Source organism: Balaenoptera physalus, assembly GCF_965194825.1.
Source record: "Balaenoptera physalus genome assembly, chromosome: 16".
In the NCBI taxonomy this organism is placed as follows: domain Eukaryota; kingdom Metazoa; phylum Chordata; class Mammalia; order Artiodactyla; family Balaenopteridae; genus Balaenoptera; species Balaenoptera physalus.
The window spans coordinates 14,439,673-14,466,095 of NC_138898.1; the positions used below are offsets into that span (position 1 = coordinate 14,439,673).

The 26,423-nt window shown below is 54.8% G+C and overlaps 2 protein-coding genes and 1 long non-coding RNA gene across 13 annotated transcripts in view; 2 read left to right on the forward strand and 1 right to left on the reverse strand.

The window, feature by feature from the left end:
- ELMO2 (engulfment and cell motility 2) overlaps window positions 1-10,652 on the forward strand; it is a 38,360-nt gene extending 27,708 nt beyond the window's left edge. For all 6 annotated transcript variants that reach the window (XM_082430834.1, XM_082430833.1, XM_082430831.1 and 3 more), the window contains 11 exons: window positions 1,331-1,453; window positions 1,770-1,904; window positions 2,501-2,605; window positions 2,700-2,808; window positions 3,150-3,286; window positions 4,705-4,868; window positions 4,981-5,093; window positions 5,285-5,392; window positions 6,148-6,230; window positions 7,853-7,930; window positions 9,109-10,652. In XM_082430834.1, the coding sequence (XP_082286960.1) occupies window positions 1,331-1,453; window positions 1,770-1,904; window positions 2,501-2,605; window positions 2,700-2,808; window positions 3,150-3,286; window positions 4,705-4,868; window positions 4,981-5,093; window positions 5,285-5,392; window positions 6,148-6,230; window positions 7,853-7,930; window positions 9,109-9,309 (1,356 nt within the window). In that variant the 3' untranslated portion in view covers window positions 9,310-10,652. The remainder of the gene's footprint in view (window positions 1-1,330; window positions 1,454-1,769; window positions 1,905-2,500; window positions 2,606-2,699; window positions 2,809-3,149; window positions 3,287-4,704; window positions 4,869-4,980; window positions 5,094-5,284; window positions 5,393-6,147; window positions 6,231-7,852; window positions 7,931-9,108) is intronic.
- Window positions 1-26,423, reverse strand: part of LOC309645800 — a 141,586-nt gene that overhangs the window by 81,273 nt on the left and 33,890 nt on the right. The gene's annotated exons all lie outside the window — the stretch shown is intronic.
- Window positions 12,248-24,520, forward strand: SLC35H1 (solute carrier family 35 member H1). Of its 6 annotated transcripts, XM_082430836.1 has the most exons (11): window positions 12,266-12,344; window positions 15,332-15,411; window positions 16,030-16,411; window positions 16,795-16,945; window positions 17,899-17,962; window positions 18,617-18,689; window positions 19,181-19,349; window positions 19,426-19,509; window positions 21,823-21,998; window positions 23,117-23,246; window positions 23,575-24,520. In XM_082430836.1, the coding sequence occupies exons 3-11, from the start codon at window positions 16,106-16,108 to the stop codon at window positions 23,703-23,705; spliced, it is 1,284 nt and encodes a 427-aa protein (XP_082286962.1). In that variant the 5' UTR covers window positions 12,266-12,344; window positions 15,332-15,411; window positions 16,030-16,105; the 3' UTR covers window positions 23,706-24,520. The 6 variants fall into 6 exon arrangements, with proteins under 6 accessions (XP_082286963.1, XP_082286964.1, XP_082286961.1 ...); XM_082430835.1 differs by lacking the exon at window positions 15,332-15,411 and having other exon boundaries at window positions 12,249-12,344; XM_082430839.1 differs by lacking the exon at window positions 15,332-15,411 and having other exon boundaries at window positions 12,279-12,344; window positions 16,866-16,945.

Consider the following 26,423-nt stretch of genomic DNA (forward strand, 5'->3'; position numbering starts at 1 on the left):
TTTTCTGCTTTCATACTAAGGCTCTGATATCCAGTGTGCATTTTACATTTACAGCACATCTCAATTTGGACTGGCCACATTTCAAGTGTTCACCAGCCACAGGTGGCTAGTGGCTACCAGACTGGACTGCACAGATCTAAAGAGATTGATCCCGAACCAGAGCAAGCTCTAGAGAGAGCTGATCTAGAGTTAGAAAGCTAAGTATTTTAGAGTACAGCAGAACTTTCTGACATGTTCCACTTCTACTCTATCATTGGATGTAGCCACTAGCCACTTGTGCCTCCTGAGCTTAAAATGTGGCTAGTGCGACTGAGGACCTGAACTTCTAACGTGAATCAATTTTAACTGACTTAGATGCACGTGGCCACACATGGCTAGTGGCTGCCATACTGGACAGCACAGCTCTAGAGACGAGCTAGGCCGAGTAAGAACACGAAGGGCACAGAGGGCGGTACGTGTGGGGAAACTGGGCAAGAGTCTCATTTGGGCGAGAAAAGACCAAGAACGACAGGATTCTAGATGGTGAGTGAGACAGAGGGAGCGAGGAATGCAAGGGAGCAGGCGGGAAAAAGCAGGAGGCTCCTGCGGGCGAGGGAACAGGACACCGAGAGACAGGACGGGAACCAGCGTTGGTCGCCCGGAGGACAGAGAGGGGATGTGGCATGTAGAACAAGACAGAGATGGAGCATGAGAGGTGGAGAAGGACCTCAGGTGGGTGGGCGTCAGGGAGGAGGTGGTGAGCTGAGGGGGTGGGGAGGATAGAGTTAGAGGAGGGGACATGGGGACATGTGTGGGGACATGGGGAGGGGGACATACCCAGAATGAGCAGAGGGAAGGGGAGGGACACCAGTAGGAGAGAAGGGGGCCGGACAAGGAGCATTAGATGCCCCTCTTTGTGTAGGTGTCTCGAGATGATTGAAAGAAAATGATCTTTTCAGAACCCCTCTACCTGGTGAGGCCATCCAAAACATTTTATTTTTCTAAGGGAAAACAAAAGAATTGTACTGTCCAGTTCTACAAGCGACTCTTCACGCACACTCTGTTGTCTGGATCGATTGGAATGAGGTCCAGCCGCTGATCTCCCGCATCGTAATGTTACTTCCCCGGCCAGGGGCGTGCACAAAAAAAGATGGTGCCCTTGTGGCCTGCAGTGAATCATCTCTGCCTGAATCAGGCCCATTCATGTTGCATCCCCTTCTGGAACTTGAAGTCCCTGTGTGGGGGAGGAAACCCTATCCCCTGCCCAGCATACTGTCTTTTCACCGGCATGGATGTGACTCTTCAGTAAAAATCAGTTCACCCCTCTGCTCCCTGCCTTTGCTCTTTCCAGCATGTGATCCGAGGGAACCGCCCAATCAAAACCGAGATGGCCCATCAGCTGTATGTCCTTCAAGTCCTGACCTTTAACCTTCTGGAAGAAAGGATGATGACCAAGATGGACCCCAATGACCAGGTAGGTTCTAAGTGGGACGGAGCTTTCCTGGCTGGCATCGTGTGCTGTTTGATGTGGTGCATTCCACCCTGTGTATTGAGCACCTGCTGTGTGCCAGGAATTGTGCTTAGTTGTGTCAGCTTTGGGCCTCACCATGATCCCTTTCTGCTGGGTGACTGGGCCAAGCCCATCTCTGTCCTGCGATGCTAGAGGTGGTGCCTCCTCAAAAGATCGATCGGGGCCAGAGTTCTGCCCGGAAAAGCTCTACCCACTCTTTCTTTTCCTTGTTTCCCTTGGTTAGCTGATTCACCTGCTGACTGTCTATTTCACCTCCCAGGCTCAAAGAGACATTATATTTGAACTGAGGAGGATTGCATTTGATGCAGAGTCTGACCCTAGCAACGTCCCCGGGAGTGGGACTGAAAAACGCAAAGCCATGTATACCAAGGACTACAAGATGCTGGGATTTACTGTGAGTTTCCCAGAGCATGGACACTGGTAGACCTTCTCCCCTGACAGGGAGTCAGAGGGCCACCCAGACAGAACCCTGACAACCCTCTCTCATAACATGATGGTGGCCCTGGAACAGAAGACACTAAGAAGCTGGAGGGGCCTTGACACTTGGTTTGCTTTGGCCGTGGCAGGTTCACAAGTTTATGGCAACATTTGGCCCCTTGAAACAAACCCATCTGTAGGAGGGCCCAGGAGGTCGGCCAAATGAGTGGAGAGGGGATCTCTCATGAAAGCAGCTAGATTCTCTGAAAATCTGGAGTGGATATTTTGTGATAAGCTACAGCTTGAGAATGGAGCTAATTCAGTTAAATACTTATTGGGCATCTACTCAGCACCCAGCAGTATTTAGGCACGGGAGATGTAAGATGAGTCAGCCACAGTCCAGTGGCCGTGAGCTCACAGCCTCGTAGTAGAGATGGGCACGTGACAAGAGCCACAACAGAGGCAGGTGTGACGTGTGGGAGGCATACGGTGGAGGGGTGATTGGGGTCCCCCTCAGGTGAGCTCGCACGCAGGGTCTACCGAGTCTCAAATCAGCTGTGTTTATTTCTACAGAACCATATCAACCCAGCAATGGACTTTACCCAGACTCCTCCTGGAATGCTGGCCTTGGACAACATGCTGTACTTGGCGAAAGTACATCAGGACACCTACATCCGGGTAAAGGCTGGGGACCAGCTTTCTCTGTGTTGATGCCACATCACTTGCCTCCCTCCCTCCCTCCCTCACCCTCCCTTTCCTCTTCCCCCCACAGATCGTCTTGGAGAACAGCAGCCGAGAAGACAAACATGAGTGCCCCTTTGGCCGCAGTGCCATTGAGCTCACCAAAATGCTCTGTGAGATCCTACAGGTTGGGGAACTGCGTAAGTCTGTGTGGCTCCCCCCTTCCTTCAGCCATTCCTTGTACTCAGGAGCCTGGTGAGACTCGAGGGTATAGAGTTAGGTGTCCATGGGACTGGACAGCCTTATTGTACTTTTTAAAATATTACCAAGAGAGCTGTAATCCGTCTCCAGTTGTTTATGGGAGTCGTGGCTGTGGCTTGTTTGAGCTGGTGATTTAGCATGTTCAGTAGCTACGCCCCCATCCACCACCCCTCTTGGTCGTCACTCTGGTTTTGTTCCTCCGGACTTTGGTGTGGAGGATCCCAGGTTTATGGACATGGGCTCCCAACTTCATCCTTTCCCTGTTTCTCTCCTTCCACAGCAAATGAAGGGCGCAACGACTACCACCCGATGTTCTTCACCCATGACCGAGCGTTTGAAGAGCTCTTTGGAATCTGCATCCAGCTGTTGAACAAGACCTGGAAGGAGATGAGGGCAACAGCCGAGGACTTCAACAAGGTCGGTGTCACAGAGCTCTGAGGCCTGTGGGCTGAGACCATCCCAGGACAGTCTGTGACAGCTGGCCAGAGCCTGGGGAATACCTGAGCTGGAGGACAGTGTGGTCTGCAGCGCTGAGTCATAAGACGGAGGCATTGAGAGCATCAGTCCCCTCTGTAACCCTGAGCAGGTGTCTCCCTGCTGGGCCCCTCATTTGCCCAGTGGACCAGTACCAGCCCCTCCCGCCTTCCTTCGGGGGCAGGAGGATAAACATAACAGTGATAGCTGTGGGTTACTGAGCACTTACCTGTGAGGCACTGTGGCAATTTCGTGAACCGCAGATGTTGTGGAGACATCGGGGTGGATCCGCAGTGAAGTGCGTGCCAGGGGTACTTACCAGTAGCCATTTCTGGATGCTTTCTGAGTGCACTCTCTGACAGCACTGCTAGGCCCTCAAAAGCTGATGATCTAGGAGTTGGCTCTTTTGACGCTGCTCATCTCATTGTAAAAAATTTGTGAAATATAAAGAAGAAAAAGTTATCTATAATTCCCCTATCCAGCGACAATGACCATTTTTATCTTTCCCTCTAGTCTTCTTTTTTTTTTCTATTTGGTTGTGCCGGGTCTTAGTTGCAGCAGGAGGGCTCCTTAGTTGCGGCAGGCAGGCTCCTTAGTTGTGACATGCGAACTCTTGGTTGCAGCATGCATGTGGGATCTAGCTCCCTGACCAGGGATCGAACCTGGGCCCCCTGCACTGGGAGCACGGAGTCTTATCCACTGCGCCACCAGAGAAGCCCCTCTGGTCTTTTTTTTTGCTATAGATTTTTCCTTCATTGGTGGGGAGCTGACTGGAGGTGCAGATGGTGTCCTGCTTTTTACTTAGCTGTTGTTTTAAGGGAACTAACACAGGTTTTGAACACACTACAGTGTGCCAGGCACTGTGCATCCAGATAGCGTCTCATATGCTTGTGGCAACCTCTATCGAAGATGTGTCTTCCTTTCTCTAGCTTTAAGGATGAGTAGGTGGGGCCCTGAGCATGTTGAGTGACTTGCTCAAGGAAAAGATTAAGGCACAGAGTTGAGATCTGAACCTGCTTCTCTCTGACTCCAGAATGTATGAGAAATAAAGCACTTGTCTGGACGTCCCTGGCAGTCCAGTGGTTAAGACTCTACACTTCCACTGTAGGGGACATGGGTTCGATCCCTGGTCAGGGAACTAAGATCCTGTATGCCCCATGGTGCAGCCAAAAAAAAAAAAATCCATTTGTCACCATCCATCATTTGTCCTACGTAACTGAGAAGAGATAGTAGTAGAGAATCAGTGTTCTTACTCGCCCAGCGGATGCCTGTGGTACCCACCGTGCTCAGGACCGTGGAGGGCAGAGCCTGGCATCCGTTTATCAGACCAGGGCTGAAGCGGCTGCCTTCTTCTCTCTCAGGTTATGCAGGTAGTCCGGGAGCAGATCACTCGGGCTTTGCCCTCCAAACCCAACTCTTTGGATCAGTTCAAGAGCAAACTGCGGAGCCTGAGCTACTCGGAGATTCTGCGACTGCGCCAGTCCGAGAGGATGAGTCAGGATGACTTCCAGTCCCCGCCGATTGTGTAAGTGCCGTGATGGGGGAGGGCGGAGGGTGGGGAGTGCCAGCTCTGCCTCCCTTCAGGAGGCCTGCTGTCCCCGTGACCTTCTCCTTACTCCGGTGCACGTCCACTGCAGGGAGCTGAGGGAGAAGATCCAGCCCGAGATCCTTGAGCTGATCAAGCAGCAACGCCTGAACCGCCTCTGTGAGGGGAGCAGCTTCCGAAAGATTGGGAATCGCCGGAGGCAAGGTGAGTTGAGGGCCTGCGCGCTGGGGCCGTCTGTCCCTACTGCCCGGAGCCGCCGTACTGGGCGGGGGGCACCTGCCCGGACAGTCCCTGCAGGGAGCAGGCAGGGAACGAGTCGTCTTTTTGCCCCTCGTGTGCCCAGGCCTCTCCCGGAAGTGTCCTTGCTCACCTGCCTGGCTTCCCTTGTGTTCCAGAGCGTTTCTGGTACTGCCGCTTGGCCCTGAATCACAAGGTCCTGCACTACGGTGACTTGGACGACAACCCTCAAGGGGAGGTGACATTCGAATCCCTGCAGGAGAAAAGTAAGTTCATTTCTCTGTTGGGGTGTCATGGTAGCTGGACTTGCTGTCAGGAGACCTGACTTCTGGTCCTGGCTGCTTCAAACTGGTAATCTGGCCTTGGGCCAGTTATTTCTCTGAACCCATTTCCCCATTGGTCAGAGGTCATCTCCACCTGGCCTACCTCAAGGGGCTGTTTGGAGAATTCAGTGAGATCACAGATATGGGTTTTGCAGATTGTAAAGGGTGATACAAGACTAAATTGAAAGGCGGTGGTTAAGAGCAGAACCTCTGAAGCCTGACTGCCTGGATTCACATCCTGGCTTTGCTGTTAATTCTAATGAATTACAAGTTAATTCTCCCCTCTGCCTTGGATTCTTCTGTAAAATGGGAATAATAGCCACATTTCCCTCATCAGAGGATTGAATGAGTCCTATATGTAAAGCACTTAGAACAGTGGCTGGCAGGGGGTAAGAGTAATTATTAGCTGCCTTTGCTCTGGTGGCCGTGGTCATCTTTATCGCCACGAAGTGGAAGCGAGGTGAGTGTCTGAGGCCCCCTTCCGTAGGCAGACGGTGCAAAAGCCCTGCACCCGCCCCCAGTTAGACTGGACACAGCGCAGCAGGCCAGAGTCCAGGCAGAGCGACCACGGAGCAGGGAACCCTCCCTGAGCTCATCCAGCCCTGTGGGTCTGGGGGCTGGGCCGTCCCTTCCAGCACTGATGCAAGGACCAACTTGCAGCATAAAGCTTCCAGAAACTAATTCCCCTCATTTATCAGTTCCTGTTGCAGACATCAAGGCCATTGTCACTGGGAAGGATTGTCCCCACATGAAGGAGAAAAGTGCTCTGAAGCAGAACAAGGTGAGTGGAGAGGCAGCCCCGAGCCTGAGGTGCTGTCACGACAATACGTGGAGCGTAGTCGGTGGTGGTTGCTTTCTAGGTGCGTGACCTCTCGCCCCCATGCTGTCTCACTTTAAGTTCATCCTGAATGTTTTGTTAAGAACGATTTGAACAGACACCAAGGTAGATAGAACCCCCATAGACGCCTCACCCAGCTTCATCAACCAGGGCAAAGTCTACCCATCCACTTGTCCCTCTTCCCTTATTACTTTGAAGAAAATCTCAAGTATTACATCATTTCTTCTGTAAGTATTTAGAATGAATCTCTAAATTATAAGGACTCTCTTAACATAATCGCAGTACTATTTGCACACCTAAAAGGAAATAAAAAGTTGTTATTTAGTATCAAGTATTCCATTGATGTTTGATTTTCTACTAATTGTCTTAAAAATGTCATCGTTTCTCTATATAAAAATGTATGTGTTTATGTGTATTCACATGCACACGTACACACATGCACACACTCATACCCACTTTGTTTGCTAAATCAGAATCCAAATAGGGTCTCTGCAGTGTGATTAGTCTTTTAAGTTTCTTAATTCATAAGTTCCCCCTCCATCTTTTGCAGCTCTTTTTCTTCCCCCTCTCTTTGCAGTTTATTAGTTGAAGAAACCAGGTTGCTTGTTTGGTAGTTTCCCAGAGTCTGAAATCTGCTGATGGTCTCCCTGTGGTGTAGTTGAGCCCATTCCTCTGTCCCAGATCTGTAAATTGGTAGAGAGATCTAGAGGCTGGATCCAGTTCAGGCTTGACCTTTTTATTTTGGTCAGACTCCCTCCTAGATGGTATTCTGTTCTATCAAGAGGCACATAATGTCTGGTTGTCTGTCTTTTTTGTGATGTTAGCAGACTCTGGAGGCTCAGTGCCTCGTTTCATTAGTAAATTAACGTTTGCAAACTAGTGATATTCTAGGGCTCTCATCCCTTTTATTAGTCGAACTACTTCTCTAAAGAGAAACTTGCCATCATCTACAGTGGTTTCCCAGTGGTACAGTTTATAAGAAGGGAGGATAAACGCTTGATTCTTTTCTTTTATGTACCTACTTTTAAAACAAGGACTTAGTTCCCTGGTATCATCCAACAGTGACCTATTTTGTGCATGTGTCTTGCTTTGTTTTTTAGTGGTATTGTGAACTCATGGATTTAAGCCTATTATATTTGTTTCAGTCGTTACAGTTATGTTGTTGATGCTCAAGTCGTGCCATTTTTGGCCACAATTTGTTTTTGTTTTGGTGGTTTTTTAAACTGTTAAGACTTTCAGCTTAATTACCCAGATATATATATAAGGTAATATACAGTCGTGGACTCTGACATTCAAAGGTTCCGAGTGTTGAGAAATGATTTTTCTCCAACCTTAAAAAGTATCACCACATCCTAGGCATGACTTAGGTGGGTGAGTGAGGGTTGATTACCGGTGACCTCATCTCCAGCCACATTTGTGCATGAGCCCTGGGACCTTGATGACATCACATCTGAATCAGCATATTTGGCGATGGTTCCAAGTCACTAGGACTTTGACCAAGCTCTTGGTATGTAGGGCTCAGGCCATTCCCTTGCTCCAAATAACTGAAACCCTTTCTCCTTTAGGAGGTGCTGGAATTGGCTTTCTCCATCCTGTATGACCCCGACGAAACCTTAAACTTCATTGCACCTAATAAGTATGAGGTGAGCAGCGTGACGCTGCCTTGGACAGCCAAGCCTTCTCTGTGCCTGCAGCTGGAGGGGAGGAGTGGGCAGAACAGAAACATCCCCCTAAAGGCAGGGGCCCCAGAGGGTGACGAAGGCTGCTGACACCAAGGATCTGCCATGCCGGGGGTCCTTCCCCCTGAGCTGGGCTCTCCAGGTCACTCTTAGCAGCAGTGGTAGGTTGTCGTTAGAAAGACAGGATCAACTGGGGATAACTTATTTGCCTGGAACTAGGAAAATGCTCCTCTTTTCAGTTTCTGCATGGCCACCCACCCAAGTGAGCCTAACAGATCCTCCCTCTCCAGGGCTCTGGGGCACATGTTGTAGTGGATCTGACCTGGGCTTTGAAGCCAGGTGGATCTGGTCCTCTTTACACGGGGGCTACAGTTTCAGCTGTAGCACTAGAAGATGCTAGATATTGAAAAGCAGCTGTGGTTGAGAGCATACATGTCTGGTGAGCTCTGAGAGCCAGTGGAGGGAACTGGAGGTGGGGCTTCTGGAAGAGGAGACCCTTAGGCAGGGCCTGAGCTGCCAGTGGAGTTTGATTGGGAAGAAATGAAGAACTAGCAGGTGGGAGACAGGTGAGCAAAGGCAGGAAAAAGATGGAACAGGAGGAGTTAGGGAGGGATGGGTTGAGAATTCTCTGTTATTCCCTCTTTTCATGAGACCCTCAAGTTCAGTTTTTCTAGTACTTATTTTTAACATTTATTGACATGGTTTTTTTTTTTTTTTTAACTTTTTTTGAAACAAAATTGAGATTCTACAGAGATTCCTTTTGTTTCCTGCCTTTTTACCTAATATGTGTTCCCCCTGACCATTACAAATTTCGGGGGCAATTTCAGGTTTCTCTAAAGAGAAACTAGTTGATGTCCCTGTTCTTAGTTCTTGTTTTGCTGTATTTATTAATGGCATTTTTAAAAATCACACTTCATATTATCTTAGGGAGTTTAAATGTAAATCCCTTACAAAAATCCAAAGGTCTTTTGAGAAAGTGAACGATCACCTCCAAGTTTACCTTTGCTCTTATCCCAGATAAGTCCTGCCTGTACTGAATAGGGCCCAAAGAGGCTGTGTGAGCCCTGTCAGCAAAGCGACTTTGGCAGGACCTCCCGCTGACCAGGGGCCACCAGTGACATTTTGCAACTTGCTACCCACAGTACTGCATCTGGATCGACGGCCTCAGTGCCCTTCTGGGGAAGGACATGTCCAGCGAGCTGACCAAGAGTGACCTGGACACCCTCTTGAGCATGGAGATGAAGCTGCGGCTGCTGGACCTGGAGAACATCCAGATCCCCGAGGCCCCGCCGCCAGTGCCCAAGGAGCCCAGCAGCTACGACTTTGTCTATCACTACGGCTGAGCCCAGAGCCGGAGCTGACGGTACCCAGCAAGGGACTTGCGGCCCAGGAGGAACACTCACAGTCTGGTGCCTTGTCTTTCGCTTGTACAGAATCTATAGTGACCGTGGTGGCCAGTCAATGCCAGTCACTCCTCAGACCCACCTCGGGCCACCCGGAGCTTCCTCTTGGTCCCTGCCCACTCTGAGTCTTGAAGGCAGGGTGCTCTGCCCTCCCCATCACCGGGGAGCCTGGGGTCGGGCCGTGAGGAATAAACAGCAGACGCCCTTGCCTTCCAGGCCAAGAAACTGCTTCTTGAACCGGAGTTAACAACGGCCACTCACCTTTTCTTCCTGAGCCTGCTCGCCAGTTGCCTGGATCCCCAAGCGGGCGAGAGCTGGCCCAGGAAAGGCTGCCCCAGAGGACAGACGTGCTGGGCATGTTGAGAGCCTTAGAGAGGGTGCCTTCGGGTGACCCGGGCCTGTGTCTCAGATCTAAGTGGAAGCCTTGGCTTTTGCTCAGTAGATGCCTTGCCCTTGCTTTTGCCGTCTTCGTGAGGGCTCACCTGGCCTCGTCCAGGGCCAACGTGCTGCTGAGGTTCATCTCTGCCATCTCTGGTCTCCGGATGCCACCGGATCCTCTTGCCCACGCAGTTGTCTGGGCAGATGGACGTGTCTCCCTACAAGCTCTGTCTCTCATCCTGGCAAGTCAGAGACATGCAGGCCAAGTCCCACCCTCTTAGTCTCAAGGAAGAGCCCAGATGAAGCCTGGGTCTAGACTGTGGTGAGGTCACTAGATTCCACTCCCCTCCCGCCCCATTTATATCTTTTCCTTCCGCAGGGAGAAACCTCCCACCTCACCTGAATTGCGGCCCCTCCGGTTTGCTTTCCTTTGGCCTTCCAGACGTCGGGAGGTTAGCCTCCCTTGCTCCCTCCCCCAGTGCTGTGGTTTCTGCCATTGGCCATGATTTCAGGGAGCCGGCTGGGGCCAGCGGAGGCCACAGCTGTGCCAGTGTGGCTTCCCTGGTGCTGTAGCACTTGTAAACCACACGCACAGCCCGTCTCCTTGGACACGCGTGGACACAGTGGCATTCAGTATTGGTAGCCTAGCATGGTGGGTACTGCCCAATGAAGAGTGTACTATATATTTTCTTTACTATAGGCCATACTTATACAGACATGTATATATATTTATATAAGATCTACCTATCCTAGGATGGAATGTTTGAGGGAAAATAAAATGGGAGGCCAAAAAAAAGAAGAAAAAGGTAACACTTCCAGTTGTGAGCCAAGATTGTAACCTGAGAGTGGCCAGGAGCTTCCTGTCAGTAACCATGTTTTCAATAAATACTCTTTCATGTACAAAATGGTTCCCATTAACAGCTGTTTCTCTGTACTTGCTCCCTGCCCAAGGGAGCTTTCACCTTGACAAGCGTTCATTTCACTGTGTCTGGGAGACGTTGGAGAGCTCCAGCTAGAGCCCTCAGCCGCCTTCCCAGAGACCCTTCCTCCTCCTGAGCGACTCTGCCCCACCACGCACATGCCTGCACACACGCGTACGCACACACACCTGCCTGCTGGTTAAGGCTGCTCACAGACTGTCACACCAGGACAAAGTGCTTTCCACTCAGGCCCGCCCGGTATAGCAGGGAAAGGCACACTGTACACCCCCGAGGACATGGCCTCCCTCTCCTCCCCGCCAGGGACACAGCCAGGGCACAGCTCGAGTACTTGTGCCTGACAAAGAAGACATGTTCTTCACCCTGTGTGTTGCCGGTGCTTAGTGCCCAGCCTGCCAGCTGGTGTTCTACACTGTCTCTGTCGCTCAAACCTCAGCCTTGGTAGCCGGGAGGCTTGAATGAGGGCGGTGATGAAGTAGATACTTTATCTTGCCGCTGAAGGAGAAGGGGGTGAGGACAAGCGCTTTCGAAAGGCATGGAAAGTACATGCAGCCTTGAGGACTCAATAAAGCCAAGAGCTTGGGTGCCATTGTAGGTGTTGGTAAGTGCCGAATGAACGAATGCCTGGTGATGCCAGCTGGCGGGGGCGGGGCAGCAGCGCTCTGCATAAAGAACTGCTTACACTCTGGCCTTGAGCCTTCTGTTCAGAGAGGGCAGGGAGCCCAGCTGAGTCACTTGCAAGGACTCCTGTTTGCAGCCAGCCTTAGAGCCACAGATCCAGGAGGGGCAAAAAGTCCCAAACTGGGCTTCACTCTGCAACCCTAGCCTGCCCTGGCCGAAATGGTTCTCTCTCTCGACCTGCTCTGCCCCTTTTAATCCATCCTGAAAGATGAGTAAGACCTCAACTCCCTAGCTGGCATTTTGGGGACTACTGCATCTTGCCCCTTGGCTACTTTTCCAACCATGGTTTTTGTTAACTCTCCTTATAAACAAGTGGACTCCAAGCCAGGCTCCAGCCTTCTCCTCGCCTCCTTATTTCCTCTTGTCTGGGATGCTCTCCCCTTACTCAACTTAATGAAATTAAGATCATTCTTATAAAGTTTTCAGGCACACGGAAGATGCTTCACAAATGTTTATTATTTATTCCCTCCCATGGATCTTGTAAGTCCTAAAATTTAATGCCTCTGACATCACTCCCCAGCTGGCTTGAGCTCGCAGAAGAAAAAGCCCAGGAGAGATCCAGCTCGGTGTTTCCATGGTTGCCCAGCACTGGGTTGGAATACGGTAAATATTTAATTTGTAAGTAGGTGATTGTTTTCTGGCTGCCCGCGATGCGCAGGGCTCTGCAGCAGGCACCGAGGCTCCAGACCGAGACCCTGGTTGAGCGCAGGAGACACTAACAACCACCGAACGAGGGGGAGCTCGACGTCGAGCCTCAGGGAGCTCCCAAGCTGCGGAAGCGCACAGCCCTGGGCTCCGCAGAAGGCACAGGAGGACCGGCCCCCGAGCGCCGCCCCGCCCCCGACACCGCCCCCGCTCGGCCCCCGGCACCGCCCCCGCTCGGCCCTCAGCGGCTTCCGGCAGGACTGCCCCCACGTGGCGGCGCTCGGCCTCGCACTTCCGGCAGGAGGATCCGGGCCTGGAGCGGCCGCGGCCGAGGTGAGTGGGCGCGCGGCGGCCCTTCTGCGCGCTCCCGGGGTCGGGGGGTGGACCCGGGCGGGGCTGGGAGCGGGGTCCCGGCTTGGCGACGCGCGCCGCGGCTCGGGGCCCCCCGGGGAGCTCCTCATCCCGGGCCTCAGTGTCCCGGTCGTAGAGGGGCCCGGGCCTCCGCTCGTGTGCGCTCCCCCCGGCGTTTCCCGAGCACCCGCGACGTTATCCAGGCGGGCATCACGCGGACCCGGCCCTGCCCTTGGAGAGGCCGCATCCCGCGGTGGGGTGGGAGTCGGGGATGGGCAGTGAACACGTGGACAAACAAGGAAACGTCAGGTAGTGGGAGGTGCCACGAGGATTAGGAGGGCTCGCCGTCGCCCAGGATGTTCAGCCAAGCACAGGTCTGTGGAAGACTGTACTGGGCAGAAGGAACAGCAAATGCAGAGAAGGACACAGGCTTGATGTGTTGGACAAACGAGGGGCCAGCGTGGCGGGTGGGCGGGGGCGAAGATGAGGTTGCAGATATGGGCAGAGGCCAGAGGGTGGAAGGCCTTCCTCTTGGGCCTGCTGAGGAGTCGGGGCCCGCAGAGGGCCTGGCCTGCTTTCTGTGCTCAGGCCACCTCTGGGGCTGATAGGTGGACTCCAGGCTGTAGCGGGGGAGAGGAAGCAGGGACGCCAGTTAGGAGCCTTCTTAACTTTGAGAAGGCGCTCCGTGTGGGCTGGGGTGGGCATGGGGACTTTCTGCAGGTGGGGCACCTGGACTGGCTCGTTGAAGGAAGGGTAGGGTTTGAACGGTGGAGGGAGGGCATGGCAGTGTTGGAGCAGGAACCACACCGGAAGCCAGAAGGTGCAAGAAGTCGATTCACAGGAGAGTGCAGACTGCCCTGGCATGGGAGCCCTGGGGGAACCACAGGGAGGGAGTGCCAGGAGAAAGCTCCCTTAGTGCCAACACGCCCCGTGGTTGCCTGTGGGACATCGGCAGTCGATCTCACCAGGGAGCCGTTTTGCCCCCGGGTAACAGTTGGCGACACCTGGAGACATTTTTGGTTGTCACAGCTTGGGATGAAGGGGAAGGGATGCTACAGGCACCTAGTGCGCAGAGACCAGGGATCCAATGCACAGGACAGGCCTTCTCCCAACAAAGAATTATCTGGCCCCAAATATCAATAATGCCGAAGTTGGGAAACATTGGTATAGAGGAAAGAGCGTGGGCCTGAAGTTCTGTTGGATGTAGGTTTGGTGCCCCCGTGCTCCACTCTCTGGCTGGGGGAGAGGAGTCAGACTGTGAGGGGTGCAGGCAGAAGCAGAGAGGACCATATAGGAGACCAGTGCATTGTGTAGGGCAGGGAGCATGGTGACTCGGACGGTAGTGGTGGAGGTCAGGAGATGGGACCTTATTTGGGATATTTTTTCAAGATAGAGGTGACAGTATTTGCTGATTGAATGTGGACCGAGGGAAAGAGAGGAGTCAAGGGTGAGAACAAGATTTCTGTCCTGAGTAACCAGGTGATGGTGCCCCTGGCTGAGGTGGGAAGAGGAGGTTTGGATGGAGAGTGGATGAAAAACAGGAGTCAGCCCTGGACAGGCTATGTGTGAGACACCTGACATTAGACATTCAACCGAAAAGGACAAGGAGGCAGTTGGATATTCTTGTGGAGTTGAGGAGGTCAGAGAGAGGGATCCACATTGGGGAGATGTAAGCTCACATTTCAGGGAATGGGACCACATGAGATCACCTAGCACAGCGGTTCTCAACCCACTGGATACAACACCTTCTTTTGAACGACAGATATTTCAGTAACAACCCCCCTTATTATTCACAAAGGAAATTTATGGTTAATGAAAATGGCCTACACATAATTTTTTTTAATTGACAATGCCCTAACCATAATATAAAAGAGAAATAAAAGGAAGGTAATTGATAATAAAATGTTTCAATATGTGAGTTCCTGGGCCCTGCAATACTAGAAGCTACAAAGAAGCAGTGGGCGCTTTCACCTCTGGTAGAACCTCTGGGAGTGTGAAAGCCACAGCACAGGTGGCTGCAGCCATGTCGTGTTGGCAGCTCGAAAACCATGCCTGCTGTGTCTGTAGATTAGGTTGTTTTTCCAAACTGGGAACTCGTGGTACCGTTTTATCAAAAACAGTTCAGTCTCCCCTCAGTGTACGTGGTATAGGTATTATTGGACATTTTAGTGCCTAGGAGACCCATGGAAAATTTGCTCTGTGTTACGTGTGAAACAAAGTTGGGTTGTAAGTTCAGGGAATTATAAATAGATCTTTCACCTCTGTGAATGTTGAAGTTATGCAGGGTGCCGAACAGTTCTTAGTTATGTGGACTGTTCTCCCATATTCCCGACTCACTAAAAGCTAGGAGAGTCTCCCCAAAACAGCACAGATTTCCAGAGTTTCCTGAAGAGAGCCACAGCCTAAGGTGTCCTCTGGGCAAAGCCTTGTGCCAGCTCCCAGTTTGCCTTGGGGAAGGAGACACGGTAAGCCAGGTTCCAGAGTACAGAACTGAATGTGTTTTCTCCTTTTAGAAAGGACCAGGGGTGGGGGAGGTAAGGTATGTCTGATCGGACGGTTCTAGGAAGGCTTCCAGAAGGAGGTGGCATTTCTGCAAGGGGGGAATGTCTCAGAGGAGGAGATGAGGCAGCAGGTGGGTCACACTGGTCCCGGGTCCGCCTGGTCTCCCCGAGCCTGCATGCTCTGGACACTCATTAGGCTTGGCTGGATTGATAGGGAGGCAGGGAGTGGTTCCCTCTGGCAAGACCCTCAGGCAGGCACTGCCTCCACGGGAGTGGTTGTTAGAGGCTAGGGCATGGGAGGTGTGGCTTTTCCAGTTCGGTTTTTGTTTTGTTTTGTTTTGTTTTTTTGGTCATGAATTTATTTTTCTGGTAAAGGGTGTAAACTATGGCATATAGACTTAGCTCAAATTCTGACTGACTGGTAGTTGACACCCTAGTTCTGACCAGTTCGTTTTCAACGCCTTAAAGCCCAGATCCAGCTTCTGAAAATCACGTGCCCTTTCTTGCATGGAGCCATCAAGCCATACAGGGAACGCACAGTGTGCCAGGTGGGTGTAAGCTGACATGGACACTGGCTCCGGTGTGCTCGGAGCGCACAGCCCCTTGGGGGACACAGCCGCACACAAGCACGATGAAGGGAAAGTAGGGGAGCCGTGGCAGCAGCCTGTATCTCAGGGGGGCCCGTGGGGAGGGCGGGGCGGTGCTCCCTGAGGAAATGCCATTTGAGCTGAAGATAAGGAGGATCTGCTGAGGAAGGAATGAAGGCTGGGCAGAGCGTTCAGCTCCCTGGGGCAGCAGGAAAGGGCCCGATGTGTTTGGGAAAAGGAAAGCCCTGTGGCAGGAAGAGGACACCAAGAGTCCGACAGGGCGGAGCAGGCCTTCTGAGCCAGGGAAGGGTTTTGGTCTTTGTCGTAAGAGCCTGGGAGCTACTGAAGGGCTGCAGTCAGTCTTCTCTGACGTGATCAGATTTACATTTTTAAAAGGTCACTCCGGTGGAAATTCATGGAGAACAGCTTGAGGTGACAGGAGAGTGGACGTGACAGGGAGCTGTGAGCCCTGCAGTCCTGTCCGCTCCGCTGCACTCCCCGCGGGCCAAGGCTGGGGTGGACACGTGGGGTAGCCCTCCCCCTGCCAGAGCCACCGGAACGGCCTTTTCCCCTTTCTAGCCTCAGCCCTGGGATCCGGCGAGTCATGTACACAGTTGATCATGGAGAGGGTCGGCTCGGGCCACCAGCCCCTTAGATGAGGACAGAGTCTGGGTCTCAGGGGACGCTTCCCGATCATGGAGGCAGCGAGAGCGCCAGCCAGGAGACGTGCTTGTTGAAAGTCACAGGTCCAGCTCGACTGGCCCTTCCTGCCGGCCCTGCGGGCATCTTCAGGAGAGGTCCGCCCCCACTGACCAGAGCCGGGGAGCTGCAGTTTCCACGGATGGGGAGGTGGGCCCTCGACGTGGCCTTCGTGTGGAGGGCGGTGTTGACTCTGGGGCTGGTCCTTCTCTACTACTGCTTCTCCATCGGCATCACCTTCTACAACAAGTGGCTGACCAAGGTAACGGGGGGGGGCCCCGCCAGCCCGGCCGGGTGGGAGATGGCTACGGCCAGGACTACAGCGCCCCCGAGTATTTAACAGCGGGCGGCATGGGCTTCAACTAGTCACACTGGAAGCCACTCACACCAGCGACGCGACAGGGCCACGCCAGGGATTCCCCTTAAATATTGGGATGGAGGGGAAATCAGGAGAGGGGGAGACACTGAGGATGAGCTGGGGAGACGTGGGGTTCCTAAGGCCCCTCGTACACTGCGGCGCCCTCGTGAGCTGCTGAAGCAGTGCCCCTCCACCAGGTAGAGGCGAGGAGGGAGGCAGGAGCAGGGGGGCCGGCGGCAGGCAGTAACAGCGCTGCCGTCTGTGCTCTGTGCTTGGGCTCCGTGCAGAGCTTCCACTTCCCCCTCTTCATGACCATGCTGCACCTGGCCGTGATCTTCCTGTTCTCTGCCCTGTCCAGGGCCCTGGTTCAGTGCTCCAGCCACAGGGCCCGCGTGGTGCTGAGCTGGACCGACTACCTCAGAAGAGTGGCTCCCACAGGTACGTGCCCGCGGGGTGGTCCCGGGAGGGCCCTGGAGGCAGGAGGAGGGAGCTCGGGAAGCCAGAGGCCCAGACCAGAAGGAAGGAAGCCTCTGTGGCTTGAAGCTTAGGCCCTCCCCTCTTCCCTCCTCTCGGCCGCCTCCCGCGCCCGCCCCAGCTGCTGCCTCTTACTCAGGCCGCGCCGCAGGGCGGGGATGGGGGGCCGGGGCGGGGATGGGGGGCCGTGCAGCAGTGGCCGGTTGTTCCCGCAACCTTGAACACACACCGAGCAGGTACCAAGGCCTGGAGACAGTAGTGAGCAGGACACAGGTGCCTGCCCTCGGGCGGAAGAGGGGGTGCCTGGGGGCCACGGGGCACAGGGGAGGGAACCGGCTGGCGGCCGGACGAGAGGGTTTCGGGAGCAGGGGCTGAGCGGGCTGAGACCTGGGGCGGGAGTTGAGGGGAGGCACTCGTGTGCCTGGGTCAGGTTGCTGCGTGGGTCCGAGAGGGAACTGAAAGTGTCTCAAGAGGCTGAGCGCTCAGCGTTGGTAAGAGGAAGGGGGAGAAAGGCGGCCCGAGAAGGTGGCGGTGCCAGATCCTGGAGGGCCAGGTCCTCCGGAGCGTGTGTTTCACCCTGAGGGAGGCGGGAGCCACTGCAGGGCTTCCAGTCGGGGAGCCTCAGGGTCTGATTGACACCGCTCCCTCCTCAGGGGGATGTGCCAAGTATTCAACAAGTGGGGGCCGCAGCCGCAACCAGCAGGTGGAGGATTGCCGCCCCCTCCCCTTCTGGGGGGGCCAGGAGTTAACCCTTCAGCTGCTGGGTAGAAAGGGAGGCGGGGAGGACCCCAGAGAAGGGCAGGCCTGCAGGCCAAGGCGGGGGGCACTCAGGCGCCTCGCGGAGAGGTTTGCTCACCGCTGGCGCACCCGTACCGGCCTGCGCGGCTGCGTGTCCGGTGGGGCCCATGTCTCTGCAGCACTGGCAACGGCGCTTGACGTGGGCTTGTCCAACTGGAGCTTCCTCTACATCACCGTCTCACTGTGAGTACCGGCCACGCCCGCCACCTCCCTGGGGGCTCATTCCAGCAGCGTGTCTGTGTGCCCGGCCGATGGGCCAGCCGTCACACTGCCCTCTGGGACCCAACCCCCTCGCCCTCTCCGCGCCTCCCTGGCACCCAGCAGCTCGCCTGGAAGTCGCCAGCCTCTGCAGCAAGCCAGGCACGGAGGGGGTGTTGTGCCTCCCTGCCAGGCGGCCTGGGGAAGCCTGGGGGCTCAGACGGAATGGTGACAGGGCAGCGGAGAAAGGGGCACAGAGGGGCAGGCGGAACAGTTATTTCTTGTCTCAGATTTTGCACTTCAGCGAGCACAGTCTCTGCTTTCTCTCTTTCTCCCCTTCTCTCATTCTTCCCGCCTTATCCTGGTCTGCACTGAGGAGTCGGTAAATAACAGGACTCAGAAAGCTCAGTTCCTCCCTGGTGATAATCAGAGGCCTGTTAGGCATAGATTTCTTCTGATTAAAGGTCAGGTATCAGCCCAGATGACTCAGGCCGCCTTCCTTTGGTCTTTGTATCCCAATTGCCCTGCTGCCCTCAGGGAAGTCCGGGGTCTCCCCCTGACCCTTTCCAGCCCACTGACTGCGCTGTGGGTCCGCGCCCCCAGCTCCAGCGGTACGTCATGGGTAACCTTCCCTCGCAGGTACACGATGACCAAATCCTCGGCTGTCCTCTTCATCCTGATCTTCTCTCTGATCTTCAAGCTGGAGGAGCTGGTGAGGCCCCAGCTTTTCTTGTGTTCCTCCTGCCCCCACAGATGCTAAGAATAGCAAGGGGAACCTGAGCAGTGGCTTGTCACTGCGTGTGACCGAGGAGATGAGCCCAGCCCAGGTGGCGGTAACTCGCTGAGGAAAGACCTACAGGAGCAGTGACCAAAGGAGACAGGGTTCAAGGGGCAGCGGGTCCTGCAGGCTCCCCGCTGTACAGCAAGAGCCCTTTGCTTCCTGGGTCCCGGGGGGCCATTGGGGCCACATGGGGACCTAGGACAGCTGTAGGGACGCACTGCCGTATTTCAGGATCTCGGTACATGCTAGCTGGATGTCAGCCCTGATACATCGACGGGCAGGGGCTGGCCAGGACCCCAGGGTGGGGCAGGTAGAAGGGTGTCTCGTCCCAGGGGCAGCCAAGGTGGCTGCTGGCCCCCAAACTCCGGGTGTGATGAACTTGAGACCCCCAAGGTGGTTGCAACTGCTCCCCATCCTTTCAGCGGGCGGCGCTGGTCTTGGTGGTTCTTCTCATCGCCGGGGGCCTCTTCATGTTCACCTACAAGTCCACACAGTTCAACGCTGAGGGCTTTGCCTTGGTGCTGGGTGCCTCGTTCATCGGGGGTATTCGCTGGACCCTCACCCAGATGCTCCTGCAAAAGGCGGAACTTGGTGAGTGAGGGGCCCAGGCACCAGGCGGGGTGGAGGCGGGCCGGGCCTGGTGGCTCACCCGTGTCCCTTTCTGCAGGGCTCCAGAACCCCATCGACACCATGTTCCACCTGCAGCCACTCATGTTTCTGGGGCTCTTCCCTCTCTTTGCCGTATTTGAAGGTACGTGGGGTCGTCCACCTCGGGGGCACCTCAGTGCAACAAAGCTCCCATCCCCGCTCCAAGCCTATCACTGTGGTAGCTGCAGAGGTTACGGAGATCAGAGATGGTGGTCTCTTCCCTGGCAGTGCCTGGTTTGGGGGCTGGACAGACACTTAAACCAAATGGCTGGAATCCAGCACAATAAATGCTACGTAGAAAGCGCATGTAAAATACACCAGGCGGTAATGACGGTGAATGCAGACAGCCCTAAAGGTATGCCAGGGCTGTTCTGATCAATTTAAACATATTAACTCCTTTAATACTCCCCCAAAGCCTGTGTGCCAGTGCTGTTACTGCCCCATCGTGCAGATGAAAGAAACTGAGGCAGAGAGAAGTAGAGATAGCCTTGCCCAAGGTCCCATGGCTCATAAACACACCTGAATTTGGATCCAGCAGCTGGCTCCGGCGTCCTTCCTCCTAACCATGATGTGTTCTTTCTTTTAGAAGGAGCACAGGGTCATGAATTGCTCCAGATGGTGGGGTGGAAAGGCAGGTCAAGGCTTCCCAGACAGTGTGTTTTGGAGAATGAATGGGATTTTGACAGCCTGATGGGGGCGGGCGTCCCAGGAAGGGGGAACAGTAGGTTCAGACGTGGGGAGACGTGTGGGGGATTGGCCTCGGCCAAGGGCACATTTCTGGGGCAAGGGAGAGGGGGAGGGGAGAGGGCGGCACACAGGAGCCCAGGCAGGTGAGCAGTCCCCTTCGGCTGTCGTCTCCCAGAGCAGAGGCAGGATGATGTGTCTAGGCTGGGGGACTGGGGGAAGGGGAGGCAGGTGGTGCCACCGCCTTCCTTTCCCCCGTGTTTTGGAATTAGTCTTTGTCCCCTATCTGTTTATCCTTCCTCTCAGAGTCCCTTCTGTCCTCGGGGTCATTACAGGGAATTTCGTCCCACATCCATTTAAGTTCCAAGCGGTGAAGTGTCTCAGACCTCTCGGAGAAAATTATTCTGCAGCTCTGTTGTCCAGGAAACTTCTTTTCTGCAGCCTCATTTTTTCTTCCCTTTTAAAATCTCTCTCCATTCCTTCCTTATGCCCCCTGCACCAAACGCCACACTCTCCCTCCCTTCCTGGGTGTTACACCATTCCCCACCATTCTCTGCAAACCCTCATCCCAGAGCCCCTGGTGGTCATCACTTAGCAGAGCTGCATGGATTTAGCTCCTTTAATCTTTTCTGGTAAATTAATCCCCCAAGTGCCTTCATTACTCATGTTGCTCTTCCCCGAATTGCCTTCAGTTTGCCAACGCCTTCGCAGTACTGCTGAGCCCAGCACCAGACAAGATGTCCTGCCTCGGGAGGCTGTTTGCCCCGGGGGGACTGTCCCTCTGCATTTCTTTGGCGCTTTCCTCCAAAAATCTCACAGTACTCGGCCAGTCTCCTGCTCCCACAGGTGTCCATTTGCCGAGTCTGGGGTTCAGCTTCACGCCTGCTTCTATACCAGGGGCCCTTCCTGCAGGGAAAGGAACCATTCTCTCAGATGGCCAGTGTTGGAGGGCCAAGGGTCCTCTGAAAGTCTAAGCGCAACTTGGTGCGTGGAGGCCTGTGTGGGTGTCTCTGGAACAAGGAACCGCGGTTTTGTCATGTCTTTGTACGCGTGTGTGTTTACTTTTTGAGAACTGTTCATCAAATTACATTGTCCGGTCTAGTCCCAACCCTTTCATTTAATCAGTGGGGAAACTGTGGTCCAGAAAGGGGGCATGTCTCGGCTAAACCCCACAGCTATGTAACTAAATGGAGAAGGTTTGTACAGATAGAGTTTCATCCCTGTTTAGAGGTGACCCACCTGAAATTAAGGTACTCCTCCAGTGGCCCAGGACATTGACAGTCCTCATGTGATGGGCTGTCCCGTCTCTCTTTGGCCCACTGGGTATCACAGCTGCCAAGGCCACATGAAGTCACCCTCCCCCACCCCTGCTCCCCCAAAGACAGGTAGGTACACGACGTATGAAGGAGCAAGGCGCTGCTGCCCGATTTCCTCTGCAGTGCCAGCCCCCTCTACTCTAGCCCAGAGGTTCAGAAGCCTCCCCATCACTCCCTATAAGGATCTCTGGCTTGTATTGCCCCGGGGCTTCCCTGGTTTCCCCAAGTCTCAGGCCACCTCCGTGGGATTCTCTGACACCTTCCGTCCTTGTGCTCAGGGCCTCCGACAGGCAGCAGGTGTAGTGAGTGTGCAGTGCAGCAGTGGCAAAGCTCACCCGGCCACTGGGGAGGGTGAGGCCGCCCAGGCAGGCACACCCAGGACGTGGCCTCCCACTGTCTCCCCCCATTGCTCCCAGGTCTCCATTTGTCCACATCTGAGAAGATCTTCCGTTTCCAGGACACCGGGCTGCTCCTGCGCGTGCTTGGCAGCCTCTTCCTTGGCGGGATTCTCGCCTTTGGTTTGGGCTTCTCTGAGTTCCTCCTGGTGTCCAGAACCTCCAGCCTCACTCTCTCCATTGCTGGCATTTTTAAGGTACAGTCTCGGAGGTGACTCCAGCCCTGTCTTAGAGGGGAGACCCCTGAGGGTGTCCCAGCTCCTACATCCCAGAGCCCTGCAGAGAAGAGACGGAAGTGCCTAGTTAGGGTGCTGCGCACTCTGCTGTCACCCGCACTCCTCCGTCACCGTGGCCCTCCGAGGCGGGAGTGCACATCCCTGCTTCACAGATGGGGAAACAGACATGAAGAGCTGCTCGTACCCAAGGATATACAGCTAGGAGGTAGCCGAGCTGGGATTCAAAGCCAGGTCTGACTCCACTAGGCCTGGGATGCCTTTACGTTTTACCAAGAATGCCAACTCTGGTCATTTGGCAGTGGCCTGGAGCCAGGATTGAGAAGCCCCCAGTCAGACTTATTAGGGTAGAGTTCTGTGATTGATTGGCAATGTCTGCCATGGACACAGTAAGGGATGGTTTTATTACGCGTGCCTTGCGTTTGCCAATCCTGCCTTTACTGCTGTCCAGCAGCACCCTTACCCTCTCCTCTCATCACGTCTCCCCTTCCTTCCCCCACCCTCTCTCACTCTTTCCTGCTTAGGGCCATGGACCAGGCAGACACTGATACTGGAGCAGTGTTACCTAAAACCAGAAGTATAGGGTTCCCCGAGGGTCTTGCCAACCAAATGAGGCATAAGCTGTGCTTCTCAGAATGAATCATCTGACAGGTCCCATTTGCAGTCAGTGTGTACGAAAAACCCCGTGACCAATGTGTGTCCTGTAGAGCCCAGTGTGACTTCATTCCCCTGTGGCAGCAGAGGCTCTCCATCCACAGGTGCCTTCTGGAAGGGCAGCTTCCTTCATTCCTGTGGGCATGGCTGTGGGCTTGATACCCTGTGCTCCCAGCCTGGATTTGTTTGCTAATCCTGACAACCCTGTGAAAAGCACCTCCTCCTGCATCTCAGTAACACAAAGGGGGAAAAAGCGTCACAGGCTGGTTCGCTGAGCTTGGGGAGGCTTCCGCCTTTGCCTTGCAGGCCAGCCTGCCCAGGCCCCGGGAGTTTTGGCAGGTCTGGCTCTACCCTGTGGGTGTGCCCGGTGCCCCTGCCCTCCACCTCCTCCTCCTGAGCACATCCCCTTCCTGCTTCTCTGCCCCCAGGAAGTCTGCACTTTGCTGTTGGCAGCTCATCTGCTGGGCGATCAGATCAGTCTCTTGAACTGGCTGGGCTTCGCCCTCTGCCTCTCGGGAATATCCCTGCACATCGCCCTCAAAGCCCTGCATTCCAGAGGTAACCAGAGCCCGTCTCCTGATGACATTTTCCCCGTGACTCTTAGCCCCACAGGTTCCCCTCCGCCAGCCCTGCCAGGAAGAGGCAGGTGGCTCTTGACTCGCCAAAGCAGTTGCGGTCTGGTCTGCACAGTTCAGCTGCCTCTGCACCGGCTGTTCCTCTCGCTGAGGAAGTTTGCCTGGTGATTCGCCACCGCCACTCCTCCGAGAAGTCACAGGGATCATCTCCAGGGGGTGGGTGGGGGCCTGGGGGCCTGAGCACATGCTCACATCAGGCCACAGCAAGAAAGCCGGTCCTGGGTCTGTAACTGGGCTGCCTCTGTCCGCAGGTGACAGCGGCCCTAAGCCCCTGAAGGGGCTGGGCTCCAACCCCGACCTGGAGCTACTGCTCCGGACCAGCCAGCCGGAGGAAAAGGACGAGGAGGAGGAGGGGTACTTTGTGGCCCAGGGGCAGCAGTGACCAGCCAGGGCACCAGCTTGGAAGCAGGCTGCTCCCCAGCCTTCACACCTGTCGGCAGCCTGGGGACCCGGGTGGCTCCTCCCAGCCGCTGGGGAGCAGCAGGCCGGGGTCTCCCAGGCTGGGCCTCGAGAGCATGTGACCACGTGGTGGGCCAGGGCAGGGAGCTGGTCAAACAGGGGTGAGCGCCAGGCCAGCCTCAGACCTGGCCGGAGCGGGGCCCAAGCGGTGCTGGCGTCGCAGCCACTTGCCAGGCTCTGAGAGCCAAGGTGGTGATTTCAGAGGTATAACCGGGTTTGGACTGCGGGGCAGCTAGGAATGGGAGATGGAGAAGATGGGGCCTCATCGCCTGGAGAGCATATTTTCTCAGAGAGCAGATCTATTTATAGTTTGGAAATAAAGGGTTTACGGTCCGCTGGCCACCTTGTGTTGCCTGGAGGTATGGGGGCAGGCAGGGCGGCATGGGCCTGGCCTCTCCCCTCCTTTCCCTGCCTGGGGCCTTCCTGGGGGGACTGGTCATACTCCAGGCCTCCCATGTCTCTCGTGCTCCTGTTTGAGCCCCAGTGCCCTCTCTTAGGGCCCCACCACACCTGCAGGCAGGAAAAAATAGGTACTGAGTTTCATATTCTGGGGACTTTAACGCTTTCACAGCCTGATTTGAATATTGACTCTGTCACTTACTAGCTGTGTGAGCTTAAGCAAATTACCTAACCTCTCTGTACCACGGTTTTTTCATCTGTGAAATGGGGATAATTATCTCAGAGTTGTTCTGAGGATCAAGTCAATATTGGTAACAGATTAAATGTCATTTAAGTATGTATTTTGAAAATTCTTTAACAGCCACAGGACCAAGACCCTAAATGAGCGGCCATGCTAGGATTCCCGGCCAGGACTGTGTGCCTGCGTGCTTGTCCGTGGACCATACGGTTATGGGCCTCTGGGACCTGGGCCTTCTGCTCACCTACCTTGGGAAAGCCGCACCACCCCTCTAGACTGCAGTCCTCTTTATAAAATGGAGAGGGAGGAGGTGAGATCCCAGCTCTGATGTGCGATGGTTCTGAGGCCTGGTCTGCTCCTGTGAGCTGTTGCCCTGCCTTGTGAGAGCTGCTGGCCAGTGGTCCTTCCGGGCACAAGTGCTTTTAGGCGCTCACAGCAGGTGGCGCCATTGCACCATGCTTCGGCTCCTGAAACTGCCCGACCTGCCACCACTGTCCAAACTCAGGCAGGGCTCATGGGAGGAGGACCCACCCTGGTGTCTTTGGGTAGAGAGACTAGGATAGGACTTGTTGTGAATTGTTCTAATCAGATCTGAGCCACACCAGCCCAGTCCATCAAGCCTAGGAGAGCGTTAATACTTTAGAAATGGGTCAGCAAACTTTCTCTGTAAAGGGCCAGATAGTAAATATTTTCCATCTGGGGGCCATATGGTCCCTGTTGCAGCTACTCAGGTCTGCTGTTGTAGCAGGAAAACAGCCACAGACAGAGATACAGAAGCAAAGGGGCACGGATGGCTGCGTTCCAGTGGAAGCTTGCTTATAAAACCAGGGTTCAGCTTGTCGGCTGGAGTTTGCCAACACCTACTGTGGAAGAGTCCTTAAGAATGACTGAGTCCCACTCTCAGTCTTACGGCTAGGGAAACTGAGGCCCAGGAGGGCGCAGTGACTAGCCGGAGGTCTCCAGAGCCTCTGGCTCAGGAGGAGTTAGAACCAAGGTCTCATGCTACCAGTTCAGCTTCACAATGCAGACTTCTCCTGCAAATGGAGGTGTGACACCCAGGACTTCCCTGAGTGGTGTCTTAGACGGTTCCCGCACCTCTGCCCCCCTTGGATTCTGCCAGCTCAGAGGCTAGGATTAAAGGAAGCTTGTGTTCTACACCGGATGACATGGGGAGAGCCAGCAGACGGAAAGAACCGGGGTCCCCCCTGCCTCTGCCCGAGAGGCTGCTTGGGATGCAGGATGCTCCGGCGGTGGGGAGAGGCTGCCAGAGCCCCGCTGGCTCAGGTGGATGAGAGCTTCCTGTCTGCTCCTCCCTCCATCTCCCTCTCCTCGCACAGGGAGCAAGGTGCTGTCTGGTGCAGTAATTATAGGGTGCAGAGCAGGGGGCCCCCACTACCCGCATGTTGGGTTCAATGACAGCCCCTCACTTAGCAGCAATTACCAGCCAAGCCTGCAGGAGGGCTCCCTCTCCTCCTCCCCCACCCAGCCCGCCCAATCGCCTGGCCTCCAGGGCCAGACAGCGTCACCCTCAGCTTTGAACCCTGGAAGCACCCATGCTGTCTGCAGCCATTGCATCCCAGGGCTGCAGTGTCACCATGGCAACTTGGTGCTTGCACAGGTTGAAGGAAGCTGAGGATGTGACTTGTCTCTCCAAGGCTGTGGCATCTGTCCCCACGAAGCCTCCAGCTCCAGGGAGGAGGTGCTGACCTACAGGTTTGAGTTTTAAGTGCTTACATGGCCGCCGCCTCTCCCAGGGGCCTCCAGTGGAAGGAAGGTTAATGCCCCCAGTATATGAGGATGTCTGCAGTCGGGGGGGCGTGGTGGGGGTGAGAACGAGCTGGGGTTTGCCTGTGGGAGAAAGTTGAGACATCAGGCTGGACCTGGAATACCTTCATGTTAATTCTGGCACCTCCTCTGTCAGGAGGGCTCAGGGGATCACCTCCATCTGTTTCTGCTCCGTTCTGCTGAGAAAAAACTAAAAATTCCAGTGGCTTGAGAGCAGTT